The sequence below is a fragment of the Quercus suber genome, unplaced genomic scaffold (assembly GCF_002906115.3).
Source record: "Quercus suber isolate HL8 unplaced genomic scaffold, Cork oak 2.0 scaffold_1021, whole genome shotgun sequence".
Classification (NCBI taxonomy): Eukaryota; Viridiplantae; Streptophyta; class Magnoliopsida; order Fagales; family Fagaceae; genus Quercus; species Quercus suber.
The window spans coordinates 1-10970 of NW_027070432.1; the positions used below are offsets into that span (position 1 = coordinate 1).

Sequence of the window (10970 nt, forward strand, 5' to 3'; positions counted from 1 at the left end):
TGGAATCCAAATGTCTCCAGCCTCAAGTTTGACAATCTTAAAGAGAATGATAATTCCCAGAACAGTCCAGAGTTCTCGTTGGAGAAAACAGAGGGAAGCTATTTTGGTGAATGGGCACTTATTGGTGAACCTATAGGTTCCTTGAGAGCAGTTGCTATGGGTGATGTTGTATGTTCTGTTTTAACAAAAGAAAATTTTGATTCAGTTGTTGGCCCTTTGACAAAACTTTCTCAGGATGATCACAAGTATGTTGCATCATATTATCAAATTCAAATTTCCATTTTAAATTTCATTGGTAAAAATTTAGAGCTATTTTTGACAAACAAGGACATTTCTTTTCCCTTTAAAAAATGCTTCATGTTTCTGATACAATTTACGTCATTTAGGTCAAGGGACTACTCAGATTTTCCCAAGGAATCTGCCAAAAGTATTGATGTTTCAGCTTTTGACGAAGTTCAGCTCTCTGATTTGGTAATGGGTGCTGCATCCTGCTTGTAGTTATGTTGCCAAGAATTAATGCTGAAAAGTAATCTGCTTCTGAAATCATCTAATGGAATTTTCTATGTAGGAATGGAGGACATGTTTATATTCCACTGATTGCAGCGAGATTGGGCATGTACTTTTAAGAGACTCAGGTTAGTTTTGTTGTATTATATGATACCTTTTGTTTCCTTGATGGAATTACCTTTTGAGGATTGTGTGCTTGGATGGCCTGCTTTTGTTTTTTTGCTAAGTAATTAAGGAGAATAGGAGTAGATGAAGTCCTTATAGGTGTCCAAGCCTATCCAAAAAGGTGTATTCTAACCCAAGGTAGGCTAGGCACTTATAGAACTAACATCTAACTCCCTCCTTAACAATGTGGGGGACAAAGCCCAATGGGGACCCTTTAAAGATCCACCCCCCCCCCCCAAAAAAAAAGTAATTAAGGGGAGAGTAGTAGATGAAGGCTAAAATGGCCTAATTGTTAATAGAGATACGTGTGAAATTAAAATAATGTATACATGAATTAGCAATCCCTCCCCATGCAAGAACATAAAATCATTCCTCCTTGTGGAAGAATACAAATGCAATATAGTGAGTGATGATAGGAGGATACATATGCTTGATGAATAATAATGTATACTGATGAAGTACTTTTGTACAAATCTGATTGGCTATCAGAAAAGCTTCTTAGTTTGAAAAGATTTTCAAAGCAGAAGGTCAAAAGTCTGGGAAAGGAAGCACAGGTCTTGAAAGAGAAGAAACTGATGAAGAGTTTGAGTCCTTCAGCTTGTGTGCCACAGGTTCTGTGCACCTGTGCTGATCAAGCATATGCTGGCATACTACTAAATGCATGCCTTGCTTGCCCTTTGGCTTCCATACTTCGTATTCCACTCAGTGAACCATCTGCACAGTTTCTTGCCGCCTCTGTCATTTCAGCGTTAGAAAGTCTACACAAGGTCTGATTTCTGGATGTTATTCCCTTTTTAACCTTTTCTTCATCTTCTTTGATGTATATTCATTACTGTTTCTCCTCTGTATATTTTTTTTTATTTGAATTTCAGAATGGTATTCTCTACAGAGGTGTGTCCCCTGATGTTTTAATGTTGGACCAAACAGGATATTTACAGGTTGGCGCTGTACCTATGTTTTTTGCTGCATTATATTCATCCATATCTATTTTCATATTTGGTAACAATCAATATCTAATTGAAGTTATGTAACATGGATTTATGTCACCTAGAGAAAAGTGTGACATGTAAAGAATCATGCATAATAATTTTAGTATTTCTTGATGTATTTAGCTGGTGGACTTCAGATTTGGGAAGAACTTAGATGACCAGAGAACATTTACAATTTGTGGAATGTCAGATTCTTTAGCTCCAGAGATAGTCCAGGGAAAAGGCCATGGTTTCCCTGCTGACTGGTAAAATTGCAACTTTTACTTTACTGTTATGTTCATTCCAAAGCCTACACATCTCTTATCTTCTAGTCCTTCAAAAAACATTTGATAAGTATGAGAAATTAGCTCTGCTGTTTGAAAATTTTGGGGATAATAACATCAGTTTTATGAAATGAAATAGAAAATTACTTTTAAGTCTGTAAATAAGTATTATGGTTGTAAGTTATAACTATCCAAGAGGTTCTTAACATTTAGAACAATATTCAATTTTGAACTTTATTGGATGCTTAATTATCACCACCATAGATTTTCAAGAAATCAAAGAATTTGAATTTTCACATTCATGATAATGTTGTGAATCATCAGAAAGGTGCCTGAAGATGATGGGAGAAACTAAAAATTACATTACCATGTAAACAGAAAGTTCAAGAGCAATCATTACACTATTTTCAAGATTTTTCCTTTTCTCCATTTTTATACCATGTATGGCAAGATAGATATTTGTCATAGTTTGTTATAGAGGTTTAAAAGATGTAAGCTTGTAATTCTAATTTGAATTTGCTGTCTGATTATTAATCTTTTCTTCTCTTTGATGGGTATTTTTTGAACCGTCTGCAGCTCCCTAAATTGTTGGTAAATGTGCAGGTGGGCATTAGGAGTCTTGATATATTTCATGTTACATGGTGAAAAGCCATTTGGGTCATGGAGAGAAAGTGAGCTTGATACATTCGCTAAGATTGCCAAAGGGCAGTTAAATATTCCAGAGACTTTCAGCCCTGAAGCTGTTGATCTCCTCACCAAGGTATCACTGGCCTATTTAGTCATTTCCTTTTCCTTTCCCCTCCCCTCTCTTTCTCTCTCTCAATTGTACTTGGTGGAAATATTAGGATTTTTCACATGCTTGCTCTTATTCTAATAAAGTGGTTTTATCAGTTACTTGAAGTTGACGAAAACATGAGACTTGGAAGCCAAGGTCCCGATTCTGTCAAATGCCATCCGTGGTTTTATGGTATTGACTGGAAAAGGATTGCAGATTGTAGCTTTCCAGTTCCTCAAGAGATCACCTACCGAATAACGCAACATTTGGAAAGTCACTCTGAGGACTGCACTACCCTGGGTTCTTTGGCTCAGGACGTAGAAGATCTCAACATTCCTGAATGGCTTGATGACTGGTAGAGGAATGACCATTTTGGGGTTTCCACTTCTTGAAACTCTTCACTGGTAGAGTGCTATGCTCTCCAATGAGATTTGACTACTTGCTTATTTATACAATTAGAACCCTGACAGGCAGAATCGATGGAGAATGAGGATTAAGTTTCAAGCGCAAATTTGGTTACAGTCCCATATATATTTTTCTTGTGGTAATATCATAATTGATAGAGTTGGAAGAATATTTCCTTAGGATGCTTGCACTACAACCCAATTGTCCATTTAACCAGTTGGAAGGAGAGGTTAAGGTTAGTGAATAGATTTTTTATTATTTTATTAATTTTTTATTTTTGTGAAATTTCCTTAATGTAAATGCATATATTATATGTAAATGAATGAGGTTTCGTTTTCTTTTTATAATGAAATTCTAGTTTTCCAATAAAATTCTGCAATCGTGCTGATTGTGATTTAATTGGCTTTGCCAAGTGGATCTTTACTTTTCCTTCTTTGCTAGATGGGATATGTATGTTTGTTTGAGCACTAGGCTTTGAAAACCTCAACACTTTGGGTCTAACTAAAAAGATTTCTTTTCCCTTCACATTTTCTCTGGTGTGCCTCATTGATAATTTCTTTCATTTTAACTCAAATAACCCCAATCAACCTCTGTCAAATTTTGAATTGTTCTTTTTGATGGCTTAAAAAAAAAAAGTTGAATTGTTTACAGAACTGGGAGGTCACATTCTATAGCCACTAAAGGTCTGTTCTCAATGAACTTCTATTTAAATCATATGGTTCTCTGATACTGGAATATCTAACTCTCTATGTATCTATGCTGTTTTAGTTATGGAGCAAAGGTTTTTGTTAATTATCTACGCATTATCTAACAATTTTGTCAAACAAATCTACAGGATGGGCTTCTAAATTCTATTGTACAAAAATTGGCCGTTCTAACGCTACAATGACCACAATAAAGTCACAGATCAGGAAACTCACATGTCAATTGGTTTCTCTTGGTTTTGGTATGAGATTACATAGCATTTTTGGCAGGGATGAGGAAAATATTGGGATTAGGGGTCTATACGTGAGTCGAGTTAGGTTAGGTTTGGGATATTTTTAAACCCAATTTGGCCTCATCAAATTGAGAAATCTCCAACTTAACCAAACCAATTTGTGGGGATCGGATTGGGTTGTCATATTGGGGCCACTTTGTTGGGTTCGATAAAAAATTTGAGTTTTCCTTCAACTATTTAAGCCTAATATTCAATAAATTATTATAATTTACATAAATGAGCCTAGTATTCCAATTTCATTAAAACAAGGTCTCAAAATACGGAAATAAATAAAATAAATAAATTTAAATTAAGTCCTAAAATACATGGTGTGATGTTATATTACTTAATTCTTTTTTAGATAAGTAGATAGTGGTGGAAGGAGATTTTTTTTGTCAATTAGTCTGATTTCACCTTACAATTTCGTTAGTTAACAGGAAAACCAAACATATTTGTTAAGTAATATCTTGAGTCTCAGAGGCTCGAGTTCAATAGAGAAACTTGAATCTTAGAGACTTGATTTTGGTGCTTTGGCAGAGGCTAATATGGAATTATTTATCCATGTGGAACTCAAGCCTTAAGACTCGAGCCTTTAAGACTCGAGTTTCTTCAGGTTTAAATTCCAGATCACTCACTCTCCAGTTAGTCTCTCACTTTGCCTCTCTTTCTCTTCTCTTTCTCTCTCTCTCTCTCTCAAACTCTCAATCCCCACTTAGTCTCTCCACCCCTTCTCCTTACTATACAGACTAGTCTCTCATTCTCCTCTCACCTTGCCTGGCTCTCATTCTCTTGTCTCCATCTCTCTCTCTCTCTCTCTCATAGTCTGAAAAAATCTGCATCTCAAGTAATGTTTTTAGAATTTTGCACATGGTTTTTTTTTTTTTTTAATTTTTTTTAAGAGTGTGGGTCAAAATTATTTAGTTTTGTTAGTGTAGATATTGTGAACATTTATTTGCTAGGTTTTTTATCATAACTTATTTAAGCTTTTTTATTTTTATTTATTTATTTATTTTTGGGTTGAAAACTTGAATGAGTATTGAAAGCTATGATCTTTGAAGGATTTGGAATTTTGTATTGGGTATGAAATGGATAATAGTTTATTTAGTATTGCTAGGTTTTTTATCATAACTTATTTAAGATATTTTTGTTGAAGATTTGAATGGGTTTCGAAAGCCGTGATCTTAGAAGGATTTTGAATTTTGTATTGTGTATGAAATGGATAATAGGTTGTTATTTGTAATAGGTAATAAGTGTTTTTATATGTGATGTGTATTGACCATATACAAAGTTGCTTGAGAAGTAGAGTTTTTGGATATGTTGGGACATAATGTCATAACCATACCAAATATTGTAACGAGGTCTTGTTGACACTTCATACGTAATGTTTGTACTTTGGTTGGATAAAATGTTTTTTAATTGAAATTGAATGAAAGTGTTATATTTGTCACTAACATTTTGTAAATTACACTTAACTTTAATAGATTCACAATGGCTTTAATTGATATAAATCTATATTACGGTGGAGAGCTTTGCAATGAAGATGAGAATCAGGGATTGCCATTTAAAGGGCTAGGTAAGAAGTGCTACTATATTCAAATATATTGTAGGTTGAAGACCTTGAATAGATTGAAGAGGATAATTATGAAAGAAATGCGTGTAAACCCTATTTCACATGACATAAAAATTACTTTTCATTCTCTACATGAAGTCCTCCCTCATCACATTAATTATAGGCATATGGAGATAGAAGAAGACAAACATGGAGCGATAGGCAGTGAGAGAGAGATGGAGATGAGAGAGGCATTGAGACAAAGATTGAGAAGAGAGAGGCAGTGAAAGAAAGATGGAAATGAGAGAGGCAGAGTTAGAGAAAGAGAGAGGAGATTTCTGAGAGTGAGAGTGAGCTGTGTTACGAAGAGTGATAGTGAGAGGGAAATGTGTTATGTTTCATACGAGAAAGGGAGAGGGAGGCTTAGACGTTTATGCTTTGATATTTCCAACAAGACTCGAGTCTTAGAGACTTGATTTTCTTAAAGAACTTGTCTTTAAGATTTGAGTTTCTTGTTAAGCAACTAGTGTCTCTTACCCTCGAGTTCCACATGGATTTAAAATTCCACATCAGCTGTTGCCAGCACTTAGAACTCGAGTTCCTTCACTAAGCTTAAGTTTCAGAGACTTGAGATGGTACTTAACTAATATATTTGATTTTGATGCTACATAATGGAATTGTAAGTAAAATTAGGCTAAATGGGAAAAATGTCCAGGGGAAGGGAGGTGGGGTTCCATAATTTTTTAATAAATAAATATTAAAAAAATTATCTAACAAAATAAGATGATTGGAGATCAATAACTATCTCATCATAAAATGTTTAAATTTAAAATTATATGCAACACATGTGTTTATGAATAATATAGTAAATAACATCCAATTAACTAGATATTTTGATGTGCATGTTAAAAACTAAGAGAATAAAAAATTTTCAAAATATTAATCTAACAAAATATTATGCATTGATGTAACATTGTAACTTGATCCTAACCTATTAATTAAATATATAAAACTATTAATAATGTTAATTGGGTTGGATTACTCGAGTTGAAAGTTCTATCAACCCAAACTCAACCTAGCCTAAACTTAAATAAAATTTGAAACCCAACTCAACCTATCAACAGCATTTTCACATAATCATTTACTTCGTCCATTTGAACCTATGAAAATCTAACCTCAAGCATTAGGTTGGATTTTATTCATTAATTATTGGGTTGAACGTACACTCCCAACTGAGGCTGACAAGGCCCTCACATATTTTTTATGGGCAATTCTTTGGTAGAGGGTTCTGAATCTTGTGATTGCTTCTATTCATTGGGTTTTCCTAGACTATGCATTAATCGGGTTAGGGTTCGGACCTAGCCAGGTTTGGATCTTTTGAGGGTCAAATTAACCCAATATGACCCTTACTTGGTCTTTTAATAGGGTTATGTAAAACTGATATGACCCTATTTTTTTCACATGCCAAAATAAGAATAATAAATAAATAGATAAGAAACTTGATCATATTGTCTTCTTATTCCTTTCCATAAAAATAAGCTAACACTCAAAACTAAAAGTTAAACTACATAATCTTAACGATATTACAATTTTTGTTCCACAACTTTAATGTGGTTGATTATGAGTGGGAGACAATTATTTTTACATGGATTTGTAACTATTTTTTACCATTCAAATGAATACTTGTATTTGTATATGTAACCACGTGAAGTTCTCTTTAGTGATGGGAGAAGAGAAGGGAAGATTCTAGGACTGGCTCAAATAATGTAGAAAATGAAAAGATTTTTCACTAAAACAAACAGAGAGTAAGAGGTATTTGAACAAAATAAAGGCTTCTTCACTCTTGAGCCGAACTTAAAGCCTGAGAAGTTGAAAACAATGATCAAATGTTGTTCTAAACCAAATGTCCTTGCCTTCTTTTCATTTGTAGCATTCACAGCAAGGTTGCTATAATATATAGCTTTTAACAATTCAAAATACTAATTTATTTATTTTAATACCTCATTTTATAATACACTCAACATCAAAAGTTTTTTTTTAACATTCAACACACACACTCACACACATATATTAATAGGCAAAACTGAAAGAAAATCCAATTAGATTTAGAATTGGATTTCAATTAGAGTCTAATTTTACGTTATGTGTCTCATCTAATCTAAGCTTTTAATTTTTTGTGCTAAGTGAGTTAATTTAGTGTAAAAATTGGATTTCAATTAGTGTTTAATTTTTTTTTTCAAAAAAAAGAAAAATAGAGTTTAATTTTGCATCACGTGTCTCATCTAATCTAAAAGTTTTTAATCTTTGTGTCAAATGAGTTAATTCAATGTTAAAAACAAAGGACATATTTCTCTCCTAGTGTAGGAGCTCTCTCTCTCGTGTCTATGCGAGTTTACTCTCCCCTCTAGGATTACTGAGGGTTTGTATTTTCTTTATTCGGCTGGGCTGTGGGTATCTCAAATGGCAGATGAGGTGGTCCATAACTTGGAAAAATGAAGTTGACATTAGAGGAGGAGGAGGTGATCGAGATTTCGGATGAGGATAGGTTGAAGGATATTGAGGAATGTTCACAGAGTCTCATTGGCAAGTTCCTTACATGCAAACCATTCAATAAGAAGGCGGCCCAGAATACACCGAGGAGATCTTGGGGTCTGGATGAGGATCTGCAGATTGTAGAGGTGGCTTCAAACTTGTTCCAATTCAAGTTTAAATCTGACTTCGAATTGGAACGAGTGCTTAAGGGGGGACCTTGGACTTTTGATAACCAAGCATTAATGCTTCGTCGGTGGCAACCAGGAATGACAGCGGCTAATGTTAAACTTGATTCAATTGCTCTGTGGATACAGATATGGGACGCTCCATTTGACATGATATCCCCGATAGTCGCTGCGGAGATAGGTAACCGATTGGGGAAGGTCGTTGAAGTGGAGAAAAGAAGAACACAGGACATACAAAATTTCTTTATGAGGGTGAAGGTAGAGCTCCTAACATCAAAGCCGATAAGAAGAGGGGCATTCATTGGTGGATCAGAGGGTGTACGTTCATGGGTGACGTTCAAGTACGAGAGGCTCCCCATATTCTGCCATTTTTGCAGAGTGTTGGGTCACGACCTTAAACATTGTGCGAAGCATTTTGCTCGGATGAAGAATAACAGGGAGGTGGAGTGTCAATATAGCGACTGGCTACGGCTAATGGGGGCCGGAATCGAAATTCTCCACGGAAAATGAACCCAAACGGTGAGAACAAGCAAGAAGAAACTGGTGAAGGACATATCGGAGAAGCTAGTGGCCGAGCAGCAGAGGTTGACAGTGAAACACAGGCAGCGAAAAATACGGGACTAACTAATGATGCAATTAATGAGAACGTAAGTTATGGAATTGAGAAAGATTCAGGTCAAAAGAGTAGTGTAACGGATGAAACTAATATGGAAAGGATGGATGCGTTGAAATCTGTTACTAAGACAACTGGAGCAAGATTAACGCTTGGGAACGTACCTGTTCTGTCCGAACCAATATTAGTGGAGAACAATTTAACTATGCTTCCTCCCATGCATGTGACCAGTACAAATCAAGTTGGGCTGAAAGAAAATAAACCAAGGCCCACTTGGACAAGGCTTGCACGAATGAATTGTGGGCTGAAGGGGACTGAAGGTGATAGTGCTAAGTCCATGCTGGGTAAACGAGAGTTACAGGACGTGGAGGCTACATCTGAAGAAGTGGTTGACAGTAACGAAAGAAAGAAGAGTAGAAGACAAACTGATATACAGAAAAATGGAACGGCAGGGGTGGAGGAGCACCCTTGCCAATCACGATGAGGCTATTATCATGGAACTGCCAAGGGCTTGGGAACCCTTGGACAGTTCGTAGCCTTCGCAAACTTGCGAGGGACCAAGCTCCTATGGTGTGCTTCTTAATGGAAACACGCCTTGACAGAGATGGATTCGATAATAAGTGCGGCGACTTACCGTTCTAGAATAAGGTGGTAGTGAAGAAACCAAATTCTGGGGGTGGGTTGGCGCTGTTGTGGAAGTCACAGGTTCAACTGGATGTTATAAACTACACGGACAACTTTATTCTCGCAAAAGTGGTTGAGGAAGACGGGTTCGAATGGATGCTTACATGCCTCTATGGCTGGCCAGAGGCAAGCCAAAAACACAAGACTTGGGCGTTGCTCTCCCATATTTCTTCTTTGGTACATGGTCCATGGTGTTGCATCGGCGACTTCAACGCCATACTACATTCTTCGAAAAAGCAGAGCAGGTACCCACCTTCTTTCAAACAAATGGAGGAGTTTCGCATGGCTTTGGATTTTTGCAACCTTGCGGACCTGGGTTTTATTATATATAAATATACATGGAATAACAAGAGGCCAGGGGCAGCTAATACAAAAGAGAGATTGGACCGGGCAGTGGCAAACGCAGAATGGCGAGGCAGATTTCAAGCAAGTACAGTGACCCACCTGTTTTCTCATGCTTCAGATCATCGTCCTTTGGTTTTGCAAACGAAGGTGAATTGGAGAAATAGGAGAAGGCAGCCACGGGATTTCAAGTTTGAAGAGTCGTGGCTTCTTTGGGAGGATTGCGAGAAAACAATTTTGGAAGCATGGCAGAATGCAGGAGGGGATAATACAGGCTTGAACAGAGCAAAGGATAAAATAAATAAGTGGGGGGAGGATTTGGCTGCGTGGGGGTCCACCAAAACCCAACCCGAGGCTGAGGAAATTAAAAAATTACAAAAGAAGATTGAGGATCTTAGCATGGAGGATGCAACAGATGAGAATAGTGCAAGTATGTTGGAAGCCAGCAAAAAACTTGATGATCTGCTACTTAAGCAGGAGATATATTGGGCCCAACGGTCACAGATTTCGTGGTTGAAACATGGAGATAAAAATACCAAATATTTTCATTTCAAAGCTTCACAACGGCGAAGGAGAAACACGATTCAAGGTGTTAAAGATCAACATAATAATTGGGTGGAAGAAATGGAGGATATTGCTGATGTAGCGACTGAGTACTTTGAGAATATTTTCAAGTCTGGTGCATGTGACAGAATGGAAGAATGCCTTGATACGGTACAACATAAGATGACAGCAGAGATGTAAGAGATTTTATCCAGAGAATATAGTGCGGATGAAATCAAAGCGGCGCTATTCCAAATGGGACCAACAAAGGCTCCGGGACCCGACGGTATGAATGCTCTCTTTTACCAAAAATTTTGGCATATTGTCGGTGATGATGTTGTTGCTGCTGTCTTAGATTTTTTGGAATCTGGTAACATGAATTCTGATATAAACTATACTCATATTGTACTCATTCCAAAAGTGAAGTCGCCTGAAAAAATGT

At 36.4% G+C, this 10970-nt stretch overlaps 3 protein-coding genes across 3 annotated transcripts; all 3 read left to right on the forward strand.

Moving 5' to 3' along the window:
- Position 1: 1 nt before the first annotated feature.
- On the forward strand, positions 2 to 3475 carry LOC112027265 (protein phosphatase 2C and cyclic nucleotide-binding/kinase domain-containing protein; the record flags this gene model as incomplete). Its single annotated transcript, XM_065768910.1, is given in 8 exon segments — positions 2 to 245; positions 387 to 471; positions 569 to 635; positions 1162 to 1439; positions 1545 to 1610; positions 1785 to 1906; positions 2528 to 2684; positions 2816 to 3475. Coding segments are annotated over 8 exon segments (1262 nt in total), but the record flags the coding sequence as incomplete, so codon positions are not given.
- A 4646-nt stretch (positions 3476 to 8121) lies between these two features.
- LOC112027205 (uncharacterized) lies at positions 8122 to 8856 on the forward strand. The gene has a single exon (XM_024059881.2). It carries the CDS (start codon positions 8122 to 8124, stop codon positions 8854 to 8856), a length of 735 nt encoding a protein of 244 aa, XP_023915649.2.
- A 1054-nt stretch (positions 8857 to 9910) lies between these two features.
- Positions 9911 to 10729, forward strand: LOC112027215 (uncharacterized). The gene has a single exon (XM_024059887.2). The coding sequence runs from the start codon at positions 9911 to 9913 to the stop codon at positions 10727 to 10729; it is 819 nt and encodes a 272-aa protein (XP_023915655.2).
- Positions 10730 to 10970: the final 241 nt, after the last annotated feature.

Coding starts and splice junctions, on each gene's coding strand:
- LOC112027205 (XM_024059881.2), top strand. CDS start 8,122: ATGAAGTTGACATTAGAGGAGGAGGAGGTGATCGAGATTTCGGATGAG.
- LOC112027215 (XM_024059887.2), top strand. CDS start 9,911: ATGGAGGAGTTTCGCATGGCTTTGGATTTTTGCAACCTTGCGGACCTG.